The 24,905-nt window shown below is 32.8% G+C and overlaps 2 protein-coding genes and 1 long non-coding RNA gene across 3 annotated transcripts; 2 read left to right on the forward strand and 1 right to left on the reverse strand.

Annotated features, from left to right (window-relative positions):
- Positions 1-1,709: 1,709 nt before the first annotated feature.
- On the forward strand, positions 1,710-3,617 carry LOC116348892. Its single transcript, XR_004201863.1, has 7 exons — positions 1,710-2,154; positions 2,234-2,370; positions 2,446-2,522; positions 2,605-2,697; positions 3,013-3,202; positions 3,262-3,397; positions 3,487-3,617. It is a non-coding gene; the product is annotated as an uncharacterized LOC116348892 (long non-coding RNA).
- Positions 3,618-3,751: 134 nt separating this feature from the next.
- LOC116348841 (O-acyltransferase like protein) lies at positions 3,752-18,919 on the reverse strand. The gene is made up of 12 exons (XM_031780000.1): positions 18,471-18,919; positions 7,248-7,370; positions 7,031-7,176; positions 6,782-6,960; positions 6,288-6,706; positions 6,068-6,194; positions 5,692-5,989; positions 5,322-5,401; positions 5,113-5,257; positions 4,736-4,816; positions 4,340-4,657; positions 3,752-4,247 (listed from the first exon to the last, which is right to left on the reverse strand). The coding sequence occupies exons 1-12, from the start codon at positions 18,853-18,855 to the stop codon at positions 4,107-4,109; spliced, it is 2,442 nt and encodes an 813-aa protein (XP_031635860.1). The 5' UTR covers positions 18,856-18,919; the 3' UTR covers positions 3,752-4,106.
- A 3,200-nt stretch (positions 18,920-22,119) lies between these two features.
- LOC116348858 (venom serine carboxypeptidase-like) lies at positions 22,120-24,656 on the forward strand. Its single transcript, XM_031780031.1, has 4 exons — positions 22,120-22,453; positions 22,586-22,742; positions 22,820-23,914; positions 23,997-24,656. Exons 1-4 carry the CDS (start codon positions 22,292-22,294, stop codon positions 24,074-24,076), a joined length of 1,494 nt encoding a protein of 497 aa, XP_031635891.1. The 5' UTR covers positions 22,120-22,291; the 3' UTR covers positions 24,077-24,656.
- The last annotated feature ends 249 nt before the right edge of the window (positions 24,657-24,905 follow it).

Consider the following 24,905-nt stretch of genomic DNA (forward strand, 5'->3'; position numbering starts at 1 on the left):
AGGTGATAACATACTGGTAACATCACTGATAACCTAGGGGAGAGAAACCAATGCTAGTTTTTCTAGTTTATAGCTAATTTACTAGTTTTTAGCTAATTTACTAGTTTATTGCTTGAATAATCTAATAATGCTAATATTCCTTTATGAAATTGCTAGTTTTCTAGTTTTTTGTTCTGTCAAATGACAATCAAATGATTGTACTGACACAATGAAGTATTTTGACGTTTAGTTGTTCAGACATATTTTTATGTGTTTTGAATAATTATACACTTATAATAGTAAAAATTAGTTTAATTATTCTTTTTTAACACAAAATCGTGCAAAAATACTTGTATCTTTCAATAGTCGACTTGTAAAATTGATTTAGTTACCAAATCATGGCACAATATCAAAATGGCGGGTCAAATAATTTTTGCTAATTTTTCTAGTTTTTGCTAGTTTTTTTCTAATTTTCCTAGTTTTTACTTGAAACAAAAAAAAACTAGCTAATGGTTTCCGTCCCCTAGCTGATAACCTTCTCTATTTACTTTGAAAATGTTGGGAAAGTACGCCATTCAAAAGTCGCACAATCACAGCTTTTCAAAACCAATCGTAAACATCGTCGAAGATGCTTGAAAGCGTTCAATCTAGTATATTACCTCAATATATACATATAAATCCTATGCACATATATGTAGGGTAATTATTCATATTTGGAAAAACCCAAACCACATCATAATCAGGTTATTTAAAAGAGTTCTATAAGTGAACGAAATGTCGTTAGTCGGTAAATAATTTTTTGTTTCATTCAGACATTATGTTGAAATATTTTCAGCCAGATATCGTCAGGCGCTGAAATTGAGTGAAAACAATGGAAGTGATTGTTATGGCTATAAAGCTGAGCTGATTCATCTGGCTGAAAATATCTAAATATAATGTCTGGTTTCATTACATTTAAATTCATTTCGTTTATCTCCGTGCCGGTTCAATGGGTTATTCGATTAATATGCGATCATCGCTTTATTATTTTTGGATGATTTACTTGGAATCGATTATTTTCATTTCAAATTCGCAATAAATAAATTTCGAAACATTATTCTTTCAGTTTGACACACAGCCAAACTTTGCTCTTAGTCATCATGGGGATCGTGGGATGAGAAATCCCAACATTTTTTATAGAACCATTTTTTATAGAACTTGTCGAACCACAATCGATTGTTTCACATTTGCTACCCAACGAGCAATAATGGCGAAAAATGTAGGAGTCAGCATAAAATATGCATATTCTTTGAGAGATTTGTTTTTGATTCGCTTCAAATCACGAATTTTTATACTTTCATGATTTAAATTAGTAACTGGACAATTCAATTTCGCCGTTACGTGAACGTTTTAAATTGAATTTGAATCAGTGGCAACTGAAACTTCTAGAAAACCATTTGTGTTTTTTCAAATTCAAAAAATGAGTTCAAGTATCATAGAAAACGAAGTTGGTTCTCCAAAGTGCGACAAGAAAAAGGAAACAAATCATTTTCGAAAAATGTATTCACATTTGAAAGACTGGGCACAATTTCCAATCAGATTTGATTACTTTATCAAAAAAAGTTATTTACATGGTATGCGATTCTTAGGTGGTGGACATGGAACAATGGTTCGGTAAGGAATTTCCTTATTTCGTATTTTTACTGTAGTGCAGTATGTAAAACCAACTCACAATTTCAGCATCTATTGGATCTGCACTATAATCGCATGTGTCGGAATCATGACAATGCTATTTGTGCACACATTAAATGATTACTTTGATGGTGAAATTGTTACCAACTTTGACTCAATTGATTTAAATGGAAATAATAAGTTTCCAGGTGTTTCTATATGCATTTTAAAGTTGGGTACCTTTGAAGCAAATAACGAAACAGTGGGTGAATTCATTCAAAAATATTACGCAGAACATAACATGGAAGAACCGAAAGGGTATTTCGTCCATAACTAAAAAATAATTAAGAATAAAAACTTACATTCAGCGATTATTGTGATTATTTCAGGAAACATTTCTACGATGAAGTTTTAAGTTACGTATTTGAACATCCCAGTTCTCAATACGTCCATATACCACTAGATTCGTGTACTAATGCAATCAACGGCACATGTGGCGTTGATGTTCAATCTATAAAAAACCTGGTAAGAAATTGATTATAAATTATGTGCACGAATAGGTTTTTGTGCATGACAAGCATTCATAAGATTCATTTATTTGCAGTTATTTCCGAATTGCAATGAATTATTTCAAAATATTCGATTCAATGGCAGACACTTTGAAGATTGTAACAACATATTCAAGAGAATAATAATCTATAAAGAGGGCATGTGCTTCATGGCAAACTCAATTTATTTTTAGTAAATAGAAAAATTAACATTTCATTAAAGAACTATGGATAAAAGTTTTTAACTAATGACATTTTGTTCTAGCAGTGATTTAAATTGGAATGCATTGCCGCTGACTTATGAGAGAAAAGAGGCGGACATTTACGAAAGGATACGGTTCACGTGTAAATAATATAATAATTATTATTTACATTTTACCCGACATGTTATTATATTTTACCTGAACAACATTGATCTCTCTTTAAGGTTTATGTACAAAGTCCAGATGAATTTCCAAATGACTATACAAGCAAAACATTTAAACTATATGAAAATCACGATCAAGAAATTACCGTAAAAGTAATAAACATAAACTTACCAGTAAAAATCCCCAGTGGACAATTTTTTTTCTTCAATTTTGCCGAAGAAAGTATTCGAATATTTTGCGTCGTTTAAAAGATATAGATGACCGTATATAACACAAAAGGGGATTTTGGACACTTCAAGGGGGCGTACCCAGACCCCATATGAATTTGGGGAAATTTTTTTGATGCAAAAAGTGTTTTTTTGACCCCTCTACCATATCCAATAGGGAATTTGAAGAAAAAGAAATTGTCCACTGGGGATGTTTACTGGTTAGTAAATAGCCAGGGTATAATATTTTTCTTTTTTTAGACTATAGAAATGGTTAACTTTGAAAACGTACGGGACGTATCCATTAAGAAACGAAAGTGTCGATTTCCAGAAGAACGTTGGCCCATCAATGCATCTCTTTCGTATGGCTTTTCTTCGTGCTTAATTTATCTTCGAGTTCAATTTGAATTGAAGAAGTGCAATTGTACGCTAACCTCTGCGCCGGATGAATGTAAGCCATATGTTTAAATCAAGATTATCAATTGAGATTTTAATTGTTTGTTTCAACAGATGAAAGTCAATACTGTACCTACGATCAAATGAAATGCATTAAAACCCGGCCTCCGCATCATTCCGCATTAGCCTACCACAGAAAAAACAAACTATGTCCCACTTCTTGTAGTGAATCGCAGATCAGTTAAGTCGGGTAATATATGACTGAAATGAATTTGTTTCGTTGGTAATTTTCTATTTGAATAAGTTGAAAATTGTTGTTTTTTCCTTTTGCATAAATAGGCGCTATATGAAGAAAAGAACTGTATACAACCTTTATATCCCCGTGGATGATAGCGACGCAATAGATGGAAATATAACAATATCCGTTCAAGTTCAAAAATCCACCCAGCAAATTACTCGTAAGGTTTTATTTTCGGGCCTCGACTTTGTTTTTTTCTCTCTTTGGTGGAAATTTTTTACATTTTAATTTTACGGAAATTTTAAACATATGGAATTCATTTAAAAATGTGTTTTACTTTATTAAAATAAATTGCAACAGTTCAATGTAGTTTCGTATGGTTTTATTTTAAAAGAATAGCTTACAAACGTACCTATATTATTTATGATTAATGATTGCTACAGTAAATTGGGTTTTTAAATTAATTTAAAATGAATTCCTATTTAATTAAATACAAAAGAGAACAGTTTGCGACGGCGTATTAAATACCAAACATATCTTAGTAGCTTTTTTATGGGCACACCACTTATGATTGTAACTTATTACAATTGTTCATAGGGCAAGTACGTGGTAAGTATTGGTGTGCAATGTTGTTCAAAAATGAATTTATGATGCTATACATTGGCCTCAATAAAATGTTACATATGAACCTGTTAACGAAAAATGATTAAAATTGATCTCATCATTCCCGACTCTCAACTAAAATTTTCTTTCGATTTGGTGTGAGGATTTTCAGCATCGTTACAACAGGTGCCTCAAATGATAATGAAATTATGAATGCCAACAAAAACGAGAGTATCATGTGTCCAAAGAACAATACAATCTGAAAATGTACAAACAAAAAATCATGATGAGTCAATGAATTTATTTCTAAACGCAACATGCATTTGCAATGAATATAAATATTGTACATACCATTGAATCACTGCCCAAATGTAGTGTGGCATCCGAATTGAGAGAAACAAAACGAATTGCAATTGGATGCACTAAGTAGGCGCAGTACGTGACACGTGAAAATGGATAAATTACAGGTGCTGAGAGAATTTTATTAACATAACCTCCATAACCTGATGAACAAGCGACAACGATCCAAGCCAAGCTCATGGCCCATGCTGAATGACTCAATGAACTGTAAGCGGCTGCGGTGAATGGGTCTAATTTGACATTGTATAGTCCATAGATGAGCCAAAGCAAACAGAAACTAGACGAAAACCAACCAATAACCAGCGTGGTCTAAATGGATAAAAGATAATTATCTTTTAGCTAATTTTCGATCACAATGCATTGAAGTAGATAAAAAATTATACGTACGCGACTCATACGGATTTTGCCATCATTTTCGAATAAGAACCATCCGACGCACATGCCAACCATATACGGACCCAAACGTGTCTACCAATGGGATAAATAAAACAAAAAAATAATAAAAATAAATTGTTTGTATAAGGCTTAGGACACCAACTAGAAATTAACAAAAATAGAGAATGCTACAGCTTATTAAAAGACATTAGAAGAAAGTGACGATACTTATTAGTTGGCTCAAAGTTATTTACTCATTATATAAACTATATATTTCCAAAAGAATTCAACAATTATAGAATTCATAAATTTTTTTCTAGTATTTTCAAGTACATTTGACACTATCACCACACATAAGAATAACAGTTAAAGTGTGAAATAAACTTTACCCATGGTTTGTCGTAAATCTTATCAAACAATGCAAGTGGATCATCAGTATTCGGTATGTGATTATTTTGGAATGCAATGAAGCCGGTCGTTATCCATGATGACACCATGAACACGATGAGCATCGTCGATGCCACTTTAAAGTGTCTGCAAATGAAATCGTAAATCGATTAAAAATGTTTATTTTCATTAAAAGATTTTTCTAATTTACCTCACGGCAATGATGAGAATAAATGCTCCAACAATAAAGAATTGCGTATCATCGGCTAAGTACCAACTCCAAAGCATACACTAAGGAAATAAAATATGTTAATTTATTAATTAAAATAATACCGATTTGGTAGTTTTTTGGTGCGTCATCTGAAGATGGTAAATGATACCAAAATCAAAAGGTGGTTAGTGTCAAGTCGATATTTTACATACGCACGGTCCGTCAAATATGATGCTAGTTCAAATAAGGTGCTGTTTTTTTTAAATAAATTCCATCTTTTTTGGCAATATATGTAATCAAGTGCCTATTTTAGATATTGTTTCTTTTTTTACGCAAAATAGAAATAAATGTGACGTTGAATAAAACTTACCATTTGTTCGACAGGGAATAATGTGTTTATGTAGAGAATGTTACGCCACCAGTAATTTGGGCAATTTTCATGATCTGGTGTTGGTGTTTCAAAAACGGAATGATGATAGAAATATTTCATAACAACTTCAACGAGACCCAAAACGAACATATATGGTGCAGTTAACCGAACAAATCGATATCCAATCAAACCGAAGAAATGGAATGTGCCTGCTGTAAATTCATTGACACCTTTTGAAAGTTTCTCCAATTTTCCCTTGGCATTGGTTCGGAAATATATGTACGAAACGAGAAAACCACTGAAAATGCGTATGCGAGTTAATGAAAATGTTTGCGGAAATGAATACATTTACCATGAGAGGAAGTAGCCAATTTACCTTATGAAGAAGAATGTGTCAACGCTAAATGTTGCATTTGAAATGGTTTGAAACCAGAATTCTTTCTCCACCACTTTACGCAATTCCATGTTATCCGCATATTTGAATACAATGATACACGTGTGACCTTGAAATTGACCATAAAATTCAAACAAATATGGAATATGTTAAATAGTCAAAACGAAACATTGTGATTAATGAGACTGGCAATAAAATTTACCCAAAATGACCCAAGCCATTGAGATAGCACGCAGTCCATGAATTGATGGTATCGTATCACTGCCTACACTTCGATCGCAGATCGCATTAAAATTGGTGATAATCGAGAAAGACAACAACAACTCGGACCAAACGCCCAACTCTTTTTCTTCAATATTGATTGAACCTCCGGCCAAATTTTCATCCGAATTATTATTATTCATTCCACGTGGAATTACAATACCAATAGGTAAATCGTTTTTATTTGGAACGGCATTCGACAAATCATATGTTGTACAACCAATTCCAGATGATGAATCTGACGCCATTTCGTCTTTATTTAGATTTTTATTTTTCAATGCTCGTTTTGAACGGGCAGTAAGATGTATCTCATATAATGTGGCAACCACCATAAGGATGAAGACAATCGATGACACCGTACTGTAATGGTAAAATGTAATCGTTTAAATGTTAATTCATTTCAATTGACGATCGAACTGAATTATTTAAACTTACACTAGAATGATGAAAGTTGTATCATTCCAATATTCATATGGATTTTGGGTTGGTGATCGAACCGATGCGATTTCCATGCTACGATGAGCCATCGATTTTTGTGATAGAAGTGCCATGTGTGCAATGTCGTCCAGTGAACACGTTGATGGTAAACACACTCCAAGTCGAATTGTTCGCGGCTAGAGATAAAATACAGTTTTTTATTCGGTGATTTTAATGTTAAATTTTATAAAGATTGATATTTCTTACGTATTTTACAATTTCGGTTTCATTGATTTTTGCTTTGAGAACAAAGAAACCTGGAATAAATGGGGGATTTTCATGGGGCAATGAAGCCGCCGCTGGATTGTATGCATCGTTGAACGAAATCTCATCTTTTGCTTGACGAGTTCGAGCTAAAATTAATAAGATATATTTTTTTTTTTTGAGAAAATGTTGAAGCCATTTGAATAAAATGAAAAGTTACCTATGCTTGGCGAATTTGATACGATATTTTCTTTGTAGATAGATTTACATGATGACAATGATCCAATCCAATAGTTGTTGCCATAGAACAAACCGGTGGTATAATGTCCAGTAGCGTCATCCACTGAAATAATAAAAAAAAAAATGAAAAAAAAACATTAATAATTGCCAAGCGGATCATACGATTTCAAATGTATAATAATCGATTCGATTACAGTATAAATAGTGTAAACATTTTTGCGACAAATTATGGTAATACCATTTATAGGAAATTGCATAAAATTCTGTGTATCTACAAATCGAGTTAGCCCATTATACATTGGTCAGTTTATGCATATACGGTGTGTGTGTATTTCAATGCTCGACATTCGAACCTACTTTAATAATACCGTACAATATTTATGCAATATCAAAAGTAATCAATTTCAGTAAGCATGTCAGCTTACACTTTGGTTTCGAAGTAAATTCGCATGTGCGCAATGGATTCTATTTCATCAACAATAAGCGATGTCTTAAAAATAGCTCTGCATTTTACGAAAATATATCGAGAGTGAAAACATGCAGTTCTGAAACAAAGACAATGAATGTCTACAATGTTTAAATTGATTTAAAATAAAAGAGTATAATAAACGATTATTTTAAAGAAAATTATATACAACGAAGGCTACTTAAGTCAACTGTGGACATGCCAAAATGGCTTGCATTTGTTTTAAATTGTATACTGGCTAAATTGGCATCATTCAAATGATACCACATAGCAATCGCGCCCAAAAACACCTGATTTATATTTATTCATTCTTCGCTGTCACATTATGCATCGCATGAAATAGAAAATCAGCAAACGTTCACCCAACGCGAGCATATTCGCAAATATTGAATGAATAAAAAAAAACTAACAAATGCATATTGTATAATTCCTTTAGTTTGGCGTTCATAAAAAGAGATTGAATCAAATCCAAATTATATAATTACAAATAGCATTCTGATTGCTGTCTGCAATCGGTGCGTTTTTTTCTCTCTTCAACACCTTGGATTCAGTACAAACACTTACAACGTTGACGTCGTGTCTGTCTTAAATGCTCAAATATTATTAAAGCGCATTTGCGATGAGTGAAACATAGATATGGAAGACGTAGACAATCAACAAAAGCAATAAGAGGTTATAATTTGCATTTTTAACATTTCAATTCATTCAAATTGTTGGCACAAAATTATAGTCATGCGCACACAAATCAGACAGCCTCTAAACACATGAATTATTTTTCGATTACAAAATGACAACCATCGCAGATTAGCGATTCATTGAAACACTGGATTTGTAGGTGTTTTTGTTACACTATTATTGACATATTTTAATCGTTATTAAGGAGGTGAAATATGAATTACGCATTTGTGTGTCCGCGTATGTGCCTTCGTCGACATTGAAGATTCATAGTTTGATATGCGTGGCTTTGTTTAGACATTCATTATAATGAAGTTTGTTGATTATATTTGATCTTTGCATTTCAATTCAACCAAATCGTATTCAGACAGCTTTGGACTAAATTCGATGATCCATGGCAATAAAAAAAAAATCGCTTGTATATGGTATTAACCAACAACGGAAAAGCTTTCTTCATAATAAAATCATATTTTGATTGAATAGACTTAAACCACGAGACTGGTTTTAGCTCGTATGTTATAACAGCTGATTTCCAAACACAATTTCAAGTCGTGTGTTTTGCAATATTGAATTCTGCTTTATACGTTTGTACAGACTTCAAACGATTTGGCCCAGATAGAATCCATTAATTTGTCATAGACAGCGTTGGTTGAGTTTTTACTGCAACACATCATATTTGCACTGGGTTTTTTTGCACACCAGACATAGTGCACTGGTACAAACCGTACAAGGCTCTGACTTCGATGTGAATGTCAAAGATAGTCGCGTGTCTTTTAGTTCTATATGTTCTTTTCACGCGAAGGACAACATCCACAGAAAAAAAAATCTTTCCGGGAAAAATCAAAATGATAAAAAAAAAATTGGAATTATTTCCTTTCATTTCCGTCAACTTGGCGGCGTCAAGAAAAGATGGAAATACATCACAAACCAAGATAATTCCAGTTAAATAATTCGGAACTGTTTTGCACCACGTTTGTTATTTTTTTATATAAAACTCGAAATAAAAGTTATTCAATTTAACAAATGAGAGATAATTTCTTCTTGAGCAAATTGGTAAACAAAAGTTTTATTGCTCTTCGTTTACCACAATCAAAGCAAATGCACAAAAGAAGAATATATAATGGGAAACAAATGGGAGAAATCAATTGTTAAACGACTTAAAGTTTCAAACGGCTTTGATTGCGAATGGTAATGAACATTGAAACCGAAACGAATCAAAAGATGGCAAAATGAAATTGCGTACATTTTAAATTTATTCGAACGAGACGCCATTATTCGGTTCGCTTTTATTCATATACCGATACCGAATATTAAATGATTTTTCGTTGTTGATGCGGCGGCTTTATTATATTACGTGGAGAAAGTGTTGTGTAATCGAACCCGAAAAAAAACCCATTTCGCTTTTGTTTGAAATGCTTTCTTTCTCTATCTCTTTTTTTCGGATTTCTTTCTCAACAAACGTATTCAATTTACGGCATTCACTTTGTTGATGAATGTGTGACGACTAGTCATTTGAAGAATTTGCAATTCTCGTCTCGCATGAATTTGTGTCAGTCGACAAGTGATTAATCCAAAGATCAAACCAATCCGGCATTCTGGTTGAAAGTATTTTGCAATTGGCGCCATTTCTTTGCAATAAACTTTGTACGATTATTTCTGGATGAAAATTGAATGGTATTTGCATCAAAGTTATTCAAAAGATAATCGATTTCATTACATTCAAACCGTTAACGAGCTATTTCCCTGTACGGGGCCATACGGCACACACAGCGTTCAAAATTCTCTTTCATTAAGAAAGAAAAAATAAAATTAAATAAATACTAATGTATTATGTGATCAATGAAAGGCAAGAAAACTCTGCCATATCCATTCCATAACTCACTCTTGTCTGCGGCAAAGGCGAGAGCAGAAGAAATCACCTTTTCACTCACAATATCGGCAGCGGTGGTGCTGCTTGTATTTGGTATATAGAAATTGTTTATGATTTTATGTTGCAACCGATCACACCAGTATGTTTTGTCGTCGTCGCCATCGTTGTCGTTCTTGTCTTGTGCGCGACACTTGAGCATTTTATTTCAATGTATTGATGCAAAAGTGCTAAAGCTGTAACCGCACATTCACTTCTTTTTCATTTTTGCGCTGATCGTTTTTCGATTACGTGCACATGGTGAAATATATCGTTAGTGTGTCATGCAGATTGGTATAGCTCATGTGTAACTGAATTGAGCAATTTTGCATCAATAGCGTCAACTGAAGTAATACATGTGTGTGCTCGCGCACGTTGTGTTTTTTTTTCCACTTGCTCTCTTCATCGAAATGATTAGTATCATTAAAATGCTTGAAATATTGTTGAGTCATCATTTATGAGTACCACATAATGGTGTGGTCTTTCTTTTAAGTGATTCAAAGTTCAGTCAATGTGTAAACACTTTAGCAGCTACTTAAATTCGACCATAGACAACATCAAAAAAATGTTTCTTTATTCTTTGTCACCTTTATGTTCAATTGAGATATTTGAAATTGCCGTCAGCAATAAAATTCTCATTATATTTGACGGAACGGATGCACACAGTTCAATAGCATCGAACAGTGTGTAATGACAAATTGCGCATTATATCGATAAGAATAAACCACTTTCACTTTTATTCCATGCTAATATTTGCGTCAAACCGGGTGTGTGTGTTATCGTTCAAAGCACGGAATGGCCTTCTTAAATGTTAAACGATCTCTCTTTGGCTTGTTGATTTGCAACAACAAACAAAATCAAAACATTTGTTCACCGAGCAAACGAAGCTCTATTCGCTCGAACTTGAAAACGATCAATGTGTTCAATATTATAGTGGCTATTATAAATACTTGCGATTTAAATGAAACATTCAAAACAAAACGGAAAGAAAATAGCATTGGCATTAATATTCACTTCATATTAAAACGATTCGTCATGTGCACGAAAACACCATGCTGGTTCATCGATAATTCAATAATTACTCGACATTTATATGTGAGTAATATCGGTATTAACTATTAGAGAGAGAAAAAGTGGCTATTCAAAGGCAATAACAAAGCATTTACAGTGAACACTGAATAGATGGGTAGGAATGCATGAACAGAGGAAAAACATAAGCTGAATAAAATCGAGTAAACATATCGGTTACGGTGTGTGGCATCGAGCGAATTTTTGATTTACCTGTTTCATTGTATTTGAACCGGTGCACATGTTAATTACGAACGTGAGCATAAATGCGAGGAAGTTTTTTGAATTTTGCAATCCATTTTTAGGCATTTAAAAATCGCTAAAATCGTAATTCTAATGCAACTGAACTTCTTAAAAAAAATGCGACTATCGCATTGTGTTTTATTTTCGTTGTAATTAGCACGAAAAAAAAAACATGGTTAAACGCCATACATTTCCTACATTTGTTTGAGTTTTTTATGAGTTGTTGTTTGCAGTTTTGGAGCGATTATAATTTCAATTTGTAGTTGGAGTAACATAGATATCGCTCTGACTCGAAAAAAAGAACTGTATACGGATTTTGAACACATTTTTTTAATTTTTTCAAATATTTGAACGCATGTTCCGTTGTCTTAATTCCAATTTGCTGGGAATGTTGTTAGAAACGTTAACTATTGCATTTAACAATTTTATTATTGATTCTAGAAGTTCCACTTCAGATGATTTGAATTAAAATTGATTGTACATAAGTAGGTATAAAAATAAAAATTCAATGCTGACCGCACACTGACCCGTACCCCACAATTTTCGTGCATTCTATAAAACATGCGGCGAATCTTGAACACAACAGTTATTTGTTTACAAAATGGTCTCAACTAGGGGGTAGACACGAATTATAAAACTTTGAGTCATGTGAATCACAGTGAATCAAATGAATCATTCAAATGTCAAATAAGCATCACTTTTGGTTTTACTAACATGATCGTTCAAAAAAATAATGAGTTAATACATTTAAAAAAAAACGTCAAGAAATCATTTTTTCGAAGACAAATAATTTTAATTGTTCAATAAATATTTCTTGTATGACACATAAATGACATTTCAAATGTCATCTAAACAATGTGAATCTTTTGAATCACAGTGAATCAAATGAATCATGTCTACCCCCTAGGGTCTCAATGAGAACGAATTTATGCATCCTGGTTTTTGAAATGACATGCAGTTGGAAGTACTTTTTCATTGCCTATTTTGATCAATAGCTCAAATATACCAATTGAGGGGTAAAAACCCAAAATCTGCGCTCATTGTAAATTGAATTGATGATTTTGTGATGTTAATCGTCATTTTCTTCCTGAAGTGAAAGTTTCATTTTCCGTCATTTCATTCCTCTCATGCACCGATATCGACTTTAAATGACATTGTAGGAAATTTAATTAGTCAGACGTTAATACCGTATTGATTGCAAAAATCGTATCCATTCGAATTTCACACATTATATTTTCTCAATTTAAAAATTAAGCATTATGTGGTTTAGAGACAGAAAATACGCAATCATCTAAAGAAATGTGAGTTTCAAAATAAATTTGAATGAAGAATGTGTGTGTGTGTGACTTTTGCAAAATGCTCTTGACGAAAAATGTCATTTTATCGATCCTTGAACTTAGCGAGGTTAGTTGAAGGAAAAAAAAACCACGACGCAAGTTCCCATTAGCAAATGAGCCGTTTGGAAATCTCAGTAAATTCATTAACACCCCACTGATTATCATTGTTACTAAAAATGTGTGCTCTGATTCTGCGGCAAAGTAATTCTACTGTATATATTTAGACATGTTTACCTCAGTATTTATTTCTTCATTTAACACACGAAAATTTGTTTCATTGTTAACGATGCTTCTAGAGGCAATCAGATTGTGTGCGTGATAAGTTATTTTGGCGATTAAAAAAAAAAAAGTCTCATCAATGGAAATAAACGGTGTCATTTAACATTTATTGCTTTTTTTATTCTCCAACTGATAGGATTATGCATAACATAACACATCGCGTTTTACGGCATTCCATGCAATATTGAATCATGCTGTATTTATTAAAATAGTACGATTGTTTTGGTTAGACTTTTGCTTTTTAGCACCTTTAAGTGGTTGACATTGCAATCGGACAAGTTTTCGATTGTGGAAAATAAACTGATCCAATTGTGTAATACACTTATTTGAGCAAAATCGATGCGATTCCGACTGGATAATTCCATTAATAAACTTCATGAGCACGACTGTGTACGCAATTCGATCGATTGGCGATGGTCGCGAGAGTATATATTTCGAGGATACCGATTCTTATTTTAGAATCTTAGTATCGCCTTTTTTTCACTGGTTTTCACAATATAACAATCCGAATGGAATCGTAGGAGCGATTGTAGTTTGGTTTATTTCCGACAGCTGAAAGAAGTTAAAGAACCTATACTGTTATGAGAATATTCTTTCAACAATTCCATTGAGTTAATTTTAGCTTTGTTTTTTTAATTAATTGATATTGATTCAAGAATGGGATACAGAAAAATCAGAAAAGTTCGGAAACGATTTTTCCATGTTGAAATTCATAGGTAAGGAAATAAACTGTTTAATTATACCGCAAATATCAAGTGATTACATGGAAAAATATATAATTTTGATGACCTTATCCGTATGTGGTATTGTGAAAGGGTTCGATGAATTTATGTGTGTAAAATCAGAATGGAGTGTGCAGAAAGTGACGGACATCATTGCATACACACAGTGGTCATCACGTAAATTTTGTTTGAAGGAAAAGTGAATCATTCAAATGGTGTTGCGATCAAAATGTCGAGAAATGTGCAACAACAACAACATAATTAATTTTTATGTTGTTGAAAAAAAACGAGAAAAAACTCCAAAACGCAAAAAACTCATTCTTGCGAAAAGGAACGACGTGTCACTTCAAGAAAAAAAAAACACTTTAAACACACAGTGACTGTAGAGGAACCAAAAAAAAATATCACCAAATAACATGGGTAAATTGAAGTGCGTGTGCTTGGACGCAACGGCATTTTGAGTTTTAAAGCGGTCACAAATTCAACAACAATCTTCATGCATACGTTTGACTGACCTTGTGCTACATTAAATATTCATATTATATCGACTTGTGGCAAATGGAACGCTGATGACGCCTGCTTATTCGTCGATGGTTTTTGATATGCCAAACACCAAATTTATTTTAACTGTTTACACACTGAACAGAGTGGAAATGCATTTCATTCGTTAACAAAATAATTTATGTCTGGCAATTTGTGACCTCTTCAACCTACTCCCTCTATAGATGCGAAATGCAAAATATTTCAATTGAATGTTTCGTTTTTCTTAAAAAAAAAAAATGTTTGAAATATTGCAAGAGTCAGTTGCATTCTCCGAAAACCAGTCAATAAAATTAACTCTGTTGAAATGACATTCAAATCGAATATGCAGTTTTTAATTTTGATTGACTTTTCGTCATTTTGTTGAACTATAAGCGGCTGCAAATGTTAACAGTGACATAAACACGCGCATAAGGGGGTCATCATAAAAGTATACATCATGCTATTTCCCGTGTGCGGTTTATTCACTTGTGATTTCGCCTTTAAATTAGCATTATTATACATACTTTTTTTTTGCTTCGTTTTTATCTTCTCTGTCTTCATAGAAAATATACATAAGAGTAGAATGTTGCTTTATGTGTATACATACCACATACTTAACTATTTTTTCCGCCGATAATTGTTTTCATAGCAAAATTATGAATAAATATTAATTGGAAAAAATAAACATGAATACTACTGTGCGATGTACTACATAGTATAAACAATTGTATACGAAGCAAACAGAGTCATGCATAATATTAACGTTGTGCCATAAATTATTCGAAATTTAAAGAAAAAAAAAGCGGTTGAAAAGTGCGGGTACACACTTTGCAACAATACGAGAAATGCTAGGGGGTAGACACGTGGAATAGGATTAGACTTTTTAGTGTAAAAATTCGAGAAATTAAAGTGGAATAGAGAATTCAGTAGCTGGATTCACATGGATTCACTAATCCCGTGTATGGAATAGCGAAAATGGGTTAATTCAAAGTTTTTGTAATCGATAGTACAGAATTTGATAAAAGCATTGAACTTGTTTTGAGATAGTAATTTGTTCTTTTTTGAAATATTTTTTAGTTCAAAAGTCGATTACAAATTTAAAAAAACAATAGATACTCTTTCTCAAAATTTTATTGATGAAAAAAATAATTTTAATTATCAATAACAAAATGTCATACTCCAGTATCGATAAATAAGTTTTCAACAAAGTGAATAGCGGCGAAATGTGACATCACATTTGACAATGAAATGACGGATTGGTGGAATAGTAGGATTAGTGTTTTTATATTGGAATCATGGTTTAATCGTTTGTGTCTCCCCCCTAGGAGAAATGAAAGATGAGTTTCATATTCCAACCTCGATTGCGGGGAGTGCAAAGTTTAATACTGATATTGATTCGAAGTGGGCGGATTGAAATATTTCAAACAATTTCATATTCGAAATGGCATGATGTAACAATAAAATTTCAACGGCTAAATCATTCGCATCCTCATATCATAATGCTCTCTCTCTCTCATACACGATTACCTCTTTCATTCTCTCAATTTCTTATGTCACCGTTGGGCACAATTACAAAATGGAAATTCAGAGCTACATCCATATTTAACAGACACACATGCGATTAGCGCTTTGCATCTCATTTGCAGAAAACCAAACAGTTGTTATGTATCGAAATACAAGTTCATTGTCTGAGTCTTGGGTTGCGCGTAAAAGAAAGAAATCAAAGAAAAAAAATTATTCAACAAAAATAAACGCGTTTCGTGCACGATGAATTGGCTTAAACTTGACTCACAGCCGGCAGAAGAACTGGAAATATATGTGATAACAAATGAGATTAAACAACTTTGACTTTCGTTAAAGAACTATCAATAACATTTCAAATGATGCATAACATCAATCTGGTGAATAAAATAAAATTAATGATGCAGACCATTTCTTAATCAATTCTTCCGTGTTTTCGAACGCAAAATATTTAAATGTTCGGATTTCGGATGTTGGATAATTTGAATAAATTTGTGTGTTGGCCAAGTAGTGACTTGCAGTTATCATATGTAGATGCTGTCACAAAATATTCAACGCTCATTAATAGAATATTCAACTTATGTAATCAATCGAAACCAATTTTTGTCGCATTGTATTTTTTGGGTGCTTTTGGAATATTCAAAACTAGTCAAATAATGACCGGGCCGAAATCTCTTTCTCTATCTCCATCTCGTTCGCTTGATAAACACTAACGATCACATACATGTGCACATACGCACATACGAATAAATGAAGAGAGACGAAAACTTTTCTTGAAATATTCAGCTTTCCGAAGCAATGAAGGTAAGTGAAATAAAGACGATTTGACGAAAAAAAAAATAAAAGTTTTAATTTTTCGTCCAACTTTCATTCCGTATTCAAATATTTGGACACTTTCACTTGTTTTCTTTTCCATGTATACGATCGACATTTTTGACATCGGCACAGTATCAACAACTCTTTTTTGTTCAATATTTGCGATCATACAGTGTTGATGTATGTACGAATGACTTTTTATCGTTGCAATGTGCGTGAAACTAAACGAAATACAAACGTGAATTTCGGTTTCATCTCGCACCTTGTCTCGCAGAGCACACATACTTTGTAGCAGTAAATACTGAAGAATTTCCATTGATTAATTTAAATCACAAGCATCGGCGGGAATTCCCTCGTGTGTACCAAATTACATGGGTCATCATCACTAACATTTTTTTTGGTTTGCCCAAAGAAATAGGAAGTTTACGATTCAATGCTTCGTAAATATCGTACACAAATGTAGGACAAATTCAATGCAAACCAAACCAATAACAATGCGATTGTTGAAGATAAACATTTCGACGTATCGTACAAGCTTGTCTGGCAGGCAAATCGAAACATCAAGTATTTGAACGATAATTAACTATCGCAAAATGAAAACAACAACATTGCATGAATCAGCATAAAAATGATGGCGAAACAAAAGTCGACAAAATAAAAACGATGAATAAGAAGAAGAAGAAATCACATGCATGCAATGTTACTAAAGAAAACAGTCAACAATGGACATTTCGTTAATAGATAGCGATGAAAGAGAGATTGATTGCGAGGTGTATAAATTTTTTGCACATTATCATGCAACCTAGAGCCCAAAAAAGAGAAACCTCCATAGAAGAATCTCAATACATGATGTACGGTGGAAGTGCTGATATTGTTTATTATATGGCCGAAGAAAAATGAGAAACGAAACGATTGCACTTTATTTTGAAATTCACTGAAATCGATACTGTTGTAATAAATGAAAAATCATGACAAGCAAAAGAAGAAGAAGAAGAAGAAGAAGAAGAAGAAGAAGAAAAAACAATGTTTTCAATCCCAATCTGGCCTGTATGCATTCTTATATTAATCGATGAAGTAATAAAAACTTGAAAGGTGTTCATTTGAACTTTACATAAACTATAAGCTCGATTTTGATGTGTGTGTTTTTTTTCTTTCAATTTCTTCACTTTCAATTTGGTTCCTCGTTGTGCATGAAGAACTGTTCAAGATCCGAAACGGTTCACCTAGTGCATGTGCAACACACGATATGTTTACAACATATATAGCAAAAAAAAATGTAAGTAATTACACCATATCGAAGAAAGGAGTGGTTGTGGTGACTTAAATATCAAGTTCATTTCATTCGATTGAATTCAAAAAATGAGATACGTTAAATAACTCAAAGAAAAAAACCAGATAATGAGACGTATTTCAAAAGAAAATGTTCGCATTTATTTTCGATTGTTTTACTCGCTAAAAAACACCGTTTACCAGTGGCTCTGTTTTTAAGGAAACCACTAGTCACATATTGAGATTGAAAAAAAAAATGAAAAGAAAGTACGAGTTTTTTGTCGTACATTTTCATCATTACTCTTTTTTTTGACATGATATTATCAATAAAAAAACAAAACAAGATGCTTCCAATACAATTGATTGCTTGTAAACTTACTTTTTATTGCCCATAATTTGTGTTGTTGTAGTCCGCGGAAGTATTCGATCATGTTTTGTGCGCAATCCGATTTGAATTCAGGTTGAATTTTCGACCATTTGGCTGCCAATTCTTTCAAATCGAACACCATCAACACATCTTCCAATCGCATTAAATTTGTGAAATTCTCCGATTGCACATTGATATGATGTGGATGTTCAGCTACTAATGGCACAGGTTGAATAAGTTTTGATCCATGATCACTAACAATTGATGAGCTGGTTTTCGTTGAATTATTTTGTTTTGAAATATTCGGTAAACTGTCACCAAAAATACTAACAGCTAATAGCAGCACCATAAATGCAGTCCGTGTTTTGAATTCAAACATTTTGAAACAATTTTTCATATTTGCTATACAAATTAGGCGAAGTGAAAAAAAAACAACAACTTTCTTCCAAAATAAAATTGAATAAATTATTTTAAATGTATCACTACAAAACGCGCACAATGACGTTGAAAAATATTCAAATTGTTATTATGTAAAAAAATAAATAAATATCTTTGGTTTAAAAAATAAAAGAATCTCCCTTTGGGAATGTTGAGTATGTTTCTATGGAGCTGTTGATTGATTGCACTTTATACGATTTTCATATGACTCATATGAGATGTCATTTTATTGTTATTTGTTAAACGATTTTTCGTTTCTGGATTGTGCACTTTGTGTTTTTTTTTTGGGTGATTTGAATACCTCCGATCACTTGCTATGTTGATTATTCTCGTTATTATATTATTCTCTTTGTCATAGTCTCATTTTTTAGTCACGTTATTTATTTTTTGTATTACAACATTTTACATAACATTTCTTCACATACAAAAAGATATCGTTTTAGACGACGATGCTATGGTGGTTGTGTGCGTTTCTTATTTTAATATCAATTATTTAGTATATGAACGATGGACTTCTTTGTTTTTTTTTTCGTTATTGCTTAAGGTTGCTGTGTCGATTGAGAAAAATAAAACCAGTTATTTGCTCTTTCACTTTTTCTTTCTGGTCGAAAAATTATATCTTTCTCTGCCCATGTATAACAAGAGTTTGTTTGTTTGCGACGGGTTGTTGTGAAATTAAACTGCAAGATATGACGAGAGTAGTTAAAAAAAATTATGGTCTGCTTTTTTTGACACTCGTTCAAAGTGGCGGCAGCAAATGATTCAAATAAAAATCAAAAAAAATCTGCTTGGCTCGAAATCATATTTTGAAAAAAAGTTTTTTAATTATAATATTCAACATCACAATGATTTTTTTTCTGTAAATTAACCACAATATTTAAGTAATCGCACATAACTTAGAAAATTTTCTCGATTTATTTTATTTTATTTTTCGTTTAATTGAATAACAAAAAAAAATGAAAACAAAAATGAGCGTAAACCGAAAAATGCAGGTTACCGTTAGTGCGCAATGGAATTATGTCTGCACGGTTCGCCGTTCCACGTTCAACTAAATAAAACAAACGTGCGCGCTGATTAACTTTCGTCGAAACAAGACATTGCTTGTGTGCGCAGCATGTTAAAACAACACACACAAACACCGAGTAGCCACACTCTTCAGCACCAGCACAAACTATGCAAATGTACTGCACATTGAAACGATAGACAGGTAACATACAGCTGTTGCCTCATAGAGAGATAATACTGCGACTACGGTTCAGTCTCGAAATACCGAACAAAAACAACAACAGCAACAACAAAAATCATGTTTCCAAAAGATTTAACATTCGACATGAACGGTTGTTGGTCGAGCTATGTCATGAACTCATATATTCTCTAATAATAATTTATATCTTCTTTTCATTTATCATGCGTCAAATTGGTGGTTGGCCCATCGGACACACAATCGTTTTATTAAACTAAGACAAAAAAAAAACAAACACACACACAAATCATATTGAAATCTTGGAAATTTCAAAAGAAACCAAAATTTACTTTACGCATGAAACAAATTGTCGAGAAAGTTCATGCCGACCAGTTTTCGCTATCAATGCACAACGATACAAAGAAGTTACTATACGGAAATCCACAATAAAATTATCATTTATTGCGCGTTTCAAAATTAAACAAATGCTACTTTCCTAATGGTACAATGTTAACTTAACAATGCTTTAATTTGGCACATATGAATGACCACGAAATATATATTCTTCATTTTCTTCATCATCATTTTGGTCCGGGTCATACCTATAGATGGTTTAAAGCATATTTAATTGATGTTTTTTTTTGTTTCATTTTGACAATTGATTTTTGACATATGTGTGTGTCATCCTAATTATTGCTATTCATCGAAATGTATGCACTTGTATTGGGTCTTTCATTTTGTGACGCACAAAGCGTTTGTTGCATAGAAATTGGCTTTGGTATTTGAATATTTTTCTATCAGTTGACATGGTTGATATTGAACCAATATTAAATTTGTTTATGACCGATATGCCATACAGCACCGGGCGACCTTTGGATTCAGATTTTTTTTTTATGAATCTCATTTTTCATTCAACAATAACCATATTTAATTGAAAGATGAAGAATAATTCAAAAAATTTATGACACAACCAAACACTTTTCGCTGAATAATTACACATTTTTTTTTTGTTTGAGAATGTTTCGTGTGTGAAGTGTTTCGGTGAACACAGTATGTGATAATCGATATTTTAAACGAAAGCATAGGCCAAACAGCTGAAAAGAGACGTCGATAGATATATCTATGCATTTTATTAGGCAAGTAAAAAAGTAAACATCACGAACGTCAGCTATCGCCTCAGTACAATTATGGCGATGTTGCATGCATTTATTGAAACTCTTTTATTACCGTCTATTTGCGAAGACCATTCCTATACATCGTTTCGATTCGACTCGGTACATACGCAATTTTCTCTTTTTCTCTCTCACTCTCTCCCTTTCGCGTACTATGTCTCGATTTCATTTTTTTTTTTTTTTAATTTTTTGCCATATGTCTGAACGAAACACGGTAATGCGCTCGAATGCATAAGTGCACAAATTATGCCATAATTTATTTCGTAATAGTAATTCAATCTGCACGGCTCTTAGATAAGAGAGACTTGCATGTCCAGTTATTTCATATGCACGTGGAAAATTCATATTCGCATCGATTCGATGACTTTTGATCGATGATTTACATACAAAAGGTGTGAGAGAGAAAGAGACGATGAAACGAATTATCGTCGCCTGATCCTGTAGTTACATGAAAACTTTATATGAAATAATCCGAATAACAACGTTTCAAGACTATTCTGCTTTTGCAACGTTTTAAGACTATTTTGCCTTTCTTTCTCTCTTCGGTGTTTGCTTTCTTTTCACTTCATAAAATCGACATTAAAAAAAAGTGTTATTGTTGATATCAGTGGTGCATGCCACTCTGTGTCACAGAACTGACAGAGACACAAATACACAAGCACATGTTTTGATGAAGTGATTTTTTCAACAAATTCTTCATGACAATGCTGCGTTCGCTTTTCACTGTAATTTAACAATCATGATTTTTTTTTGTCAGTGTGTACAGTTTTGGCCGGCATTTTCTGCACTTTTTGTTATGTGTGAGAAATGTCAACAAATCTGACAGCTCAAAAGCAGACGAAGAAAAAAAGAATTTGTCCTAACGAGCTGTATCTCTTTCTCATACTGTCACACAAGAATAGATGCAACGCAAAAAATGAAAGCGACAAAAAGACATGCTGTAGTTCGTATTGCTTTTTCATTCTCAGCGATTGTTAGATCAGATAGTCATCTGTGTTTTTGAATATTAAAAAAGAACAAATTACAGTATTTTATGCAAAATGCGTTCACTACTGTTAATTATCAGTATCACGGTAGTAGTTAATGTTATCCGTGGAACATTTATAAATCGATATCCACGATATAAATCATATAGTGATGGTGGCGATCCTGGACAGGCGTTGTATTTAACAAAATATATCGAAAATGGAGACATTGATACGGTGAGTCTTTTTTCACTTGAATTTTATCTTTTTATATTCCTGTTTGTTAATCTCTATCCGAAAGACGTCAATTGGAATTTGAAACAACAAAAATAAAAAAATTATAAAAAAATTTACTACGCGTGATTCTAGGCACGTAAATTGGCGTTTGTCATCCACCCTGAAATAACGATACCAAACTATGCTGGCTATTTTACCGTTGACAAAAAATACAATTCGAATCTGTTCTTCTGGTTTTTCCCCGCTAAAGTGAATACAGATAAGGCTCCCGTTCTTTTATGGCTTCAAGGTATGTGAACAAGAAAAAAATATTTATAAATTGATAGCAACCATTTAACAAATTAATTATCTATGAATGTCGACTAGGTGGGCCCGGTGCATCGTCTTTATTTGGACTGTTCACCGAAAATGGTCCATACAGCATTAGCACAAATCAAGAACAAAAAAAATTCACGTGGCATAGTGTATTTGGATTTTTCACTAGAAATTTCCAACGCCGATCGTCAGAAAAGTTGATACCGCGAACATATTCATGGCATCTGCATCACAACCTTATTTACATCGATAACCCGGTTGGCACGGGATTTAGTTTCACTGATTCGGATGAGGGATATGCAAAAAATGAAGTTAACGTCGGTGAAAATTTGTTATGTGCTCTACAACAATTCTTCTTGCTATTTCCAAATTTGCAAAAGAATGAATTCTTTGCATCAGGAGAGTCTTACGGTGGAAAATACGTTCCAGCTATTGCATATGCCATTTATCAAGATAGTAAGCGACAAGATAATGATCCATTAAAACCAAAAATCAATTTGAAAGGTCTTGCCATCGGGAACGGATTCACTGACCCCATTCATCAGTTTAATTACGGTGATCATTTATATCACTTGGGATTGATCGATTCAAATGGGCACGAACAATTTATGCAGTATCAAAATCAGGGCATCGATTGCATTAAAAATCATGACTTTGCTTGCGCTTATGATGTTTTCGAAAAACTACTCGATGACATGGACCAATATCCACAAGGGTCATTGTTTACAAATTTGACCGGATTCCATTCGTTCTACAATTTTCTGAAAACCGATGATAATTTTGTGGCATCACTGGGAGATTTTCTGCAGAAAAGCGAAACACGTCGGGCAATTCACGTTGGCAGTAATAAATTTAATGATTTAATTGGTGAAAATAAAGTTGATCATCATTTGAAACTGGACATTATGGATAGCGTTGCTGACTGGGTGGCCGAACTACTTTCACATTATCCAATATTGGTGTACAATGGCCAGTTGGATATTATTGTTGCATATCCATTGACGGAAAACTACTTGAAGAATCTCAATTTCAGTGCTGCCGAAGAATATAAAACAGCGAAGCGTCATATTTGGCGTGTGAACAACGAAATTGCCGGTTATGTGAAACATGCAGGCAATTTAACGGAGGTTTTAGTTCGTAATTCTGGTATGAGAAAACACATATGAACGATTAATATGATTTATTTTCTTTTCTCTAAATATGTTTTCTGTTTATTACAATTGAATAGGTCATATGGCTCCTGGCGATCAACCAAAGTGGGTGCTTGACATGCTTTTGCGTTTTACCTATCATAAAGGTTTCCAATGATGTGAACATCTTTAATTATATTTGTTGAAATTTTATTTTATTAATATTTTATGAATTTTATACATTTTTATCTTTGATGTAAGCTAACTCAGTCATTCATAACGAAAAAGGAAAATAGTACAGTTGAAATATTATTGACTTATTTTCGATTGCGAACTGCCAATAAGTCGTAATTTATTTTATTTTATTTTATATATACAAGTTAAAGCTAAACATGCTGTGATTATGCGATGAAACGAAACTTAAAAACATGCGTTTCTGTTTAATATAACATAAAATGTTGAATGCCATTTACAACCGCAAGAAATATTTTTTATTTGAATTTCAATATATTTTATCTGAAGTCAATACAAAATAAGGAACTTGTGAGATTACTAATTAATCAATGTATTAAGCAAAATAAACAACAAATCATTTAATAAACTAACATGGGCATTATGTAAATCAGTTCAATAACGTCACAGCCACCATATACCGCGAACCATGACTTGTCACATTTATATGAGATTGTATTCTATTTCGTTCATTTTTGGTCGATTTCGTTTTATATCATTTTTTTCTCGACTTTTTTTTTACGTGAATGGCTCTTTCTGTTGCATTTAATCTAGCTTATAATTTAAGCAATAAATTAAAAGAAAGACCAAAGATCCACAACATAGGTCAATGCACTAGAATATTTTTTATTTTGTTTTGTGGTTTTATTGGGCCAAATGTTGTGCATTGAAATACATACATTTAAAATGTTTCTAAACAAAAGAAGAAGAAGTTTTTTTTTTGGTAAGAATATCTCACTGTATTCATGTGCAAATTTCATTGTCATCAATTGACA

Source organism: Contarinia nasturtii, unplaced genomic scaffold, assembly GCF_009176525.2.
Source record: "Contarinia nasturtii isolate CC-2019 unplaced genomic scaffold, AAFC_CNas_1.1 Cnas_scaffold_2678, whole genome shotgun sequence".
NCBI classification, from domain to species: Eukaryota; Metazoa; Arthropoda; class Insecta; order Diptera; family Cecidomyiidae; genus Contarinia; species Contarinia nasturtii.

Excerpts from the sequence above, each read along its gene's own strand:
- LOC116348858 (XM_031780031.1), top strand. The coding sequence starts at position 22,292 with ATGCGTTCACTACTGTTAATTATCAGTATCACGGTAGTAGTTAATGTT. Across the intron at positions 22,454-22,585 it reads AAAATGGAGACATTGATACG|GCACGTAAATTGGCGTTTGT; the intron begins GTGAGTCTTTTT and ends GCGTGATTCTAG. Across the intron at positions 22,743-22,819 it reads CGTTCTTTTATGGCTTCAAG|GTGGGCCCGGTGCATCGTCT; the intron begins GTATGTGAACAA and ends AATGTCGACTAG.
- LOC116348841 (XM_031780000.1), bottom strand. The coding sequence starts at position 18,855 with ATGAAAAATTGTTTCAAAATGTTTGAATTCAAAACACGGACTGCATTT. Across the intron at positions 4,817-5,112 it reads AGATTTACGACAAACCATGG|ACACGTTTGGGTCCGTATAT; the intron begins GTAAAGTTTATT and ends TCCCATTGGTAG. Across the intron at positions 4,658-4,735 it reads GCAAAATCCGTATGAGTCGC|ACCACGCTGGTTATTGGTTG; the intron begins GTACGTATAATT and ends TTATCCATTTAG.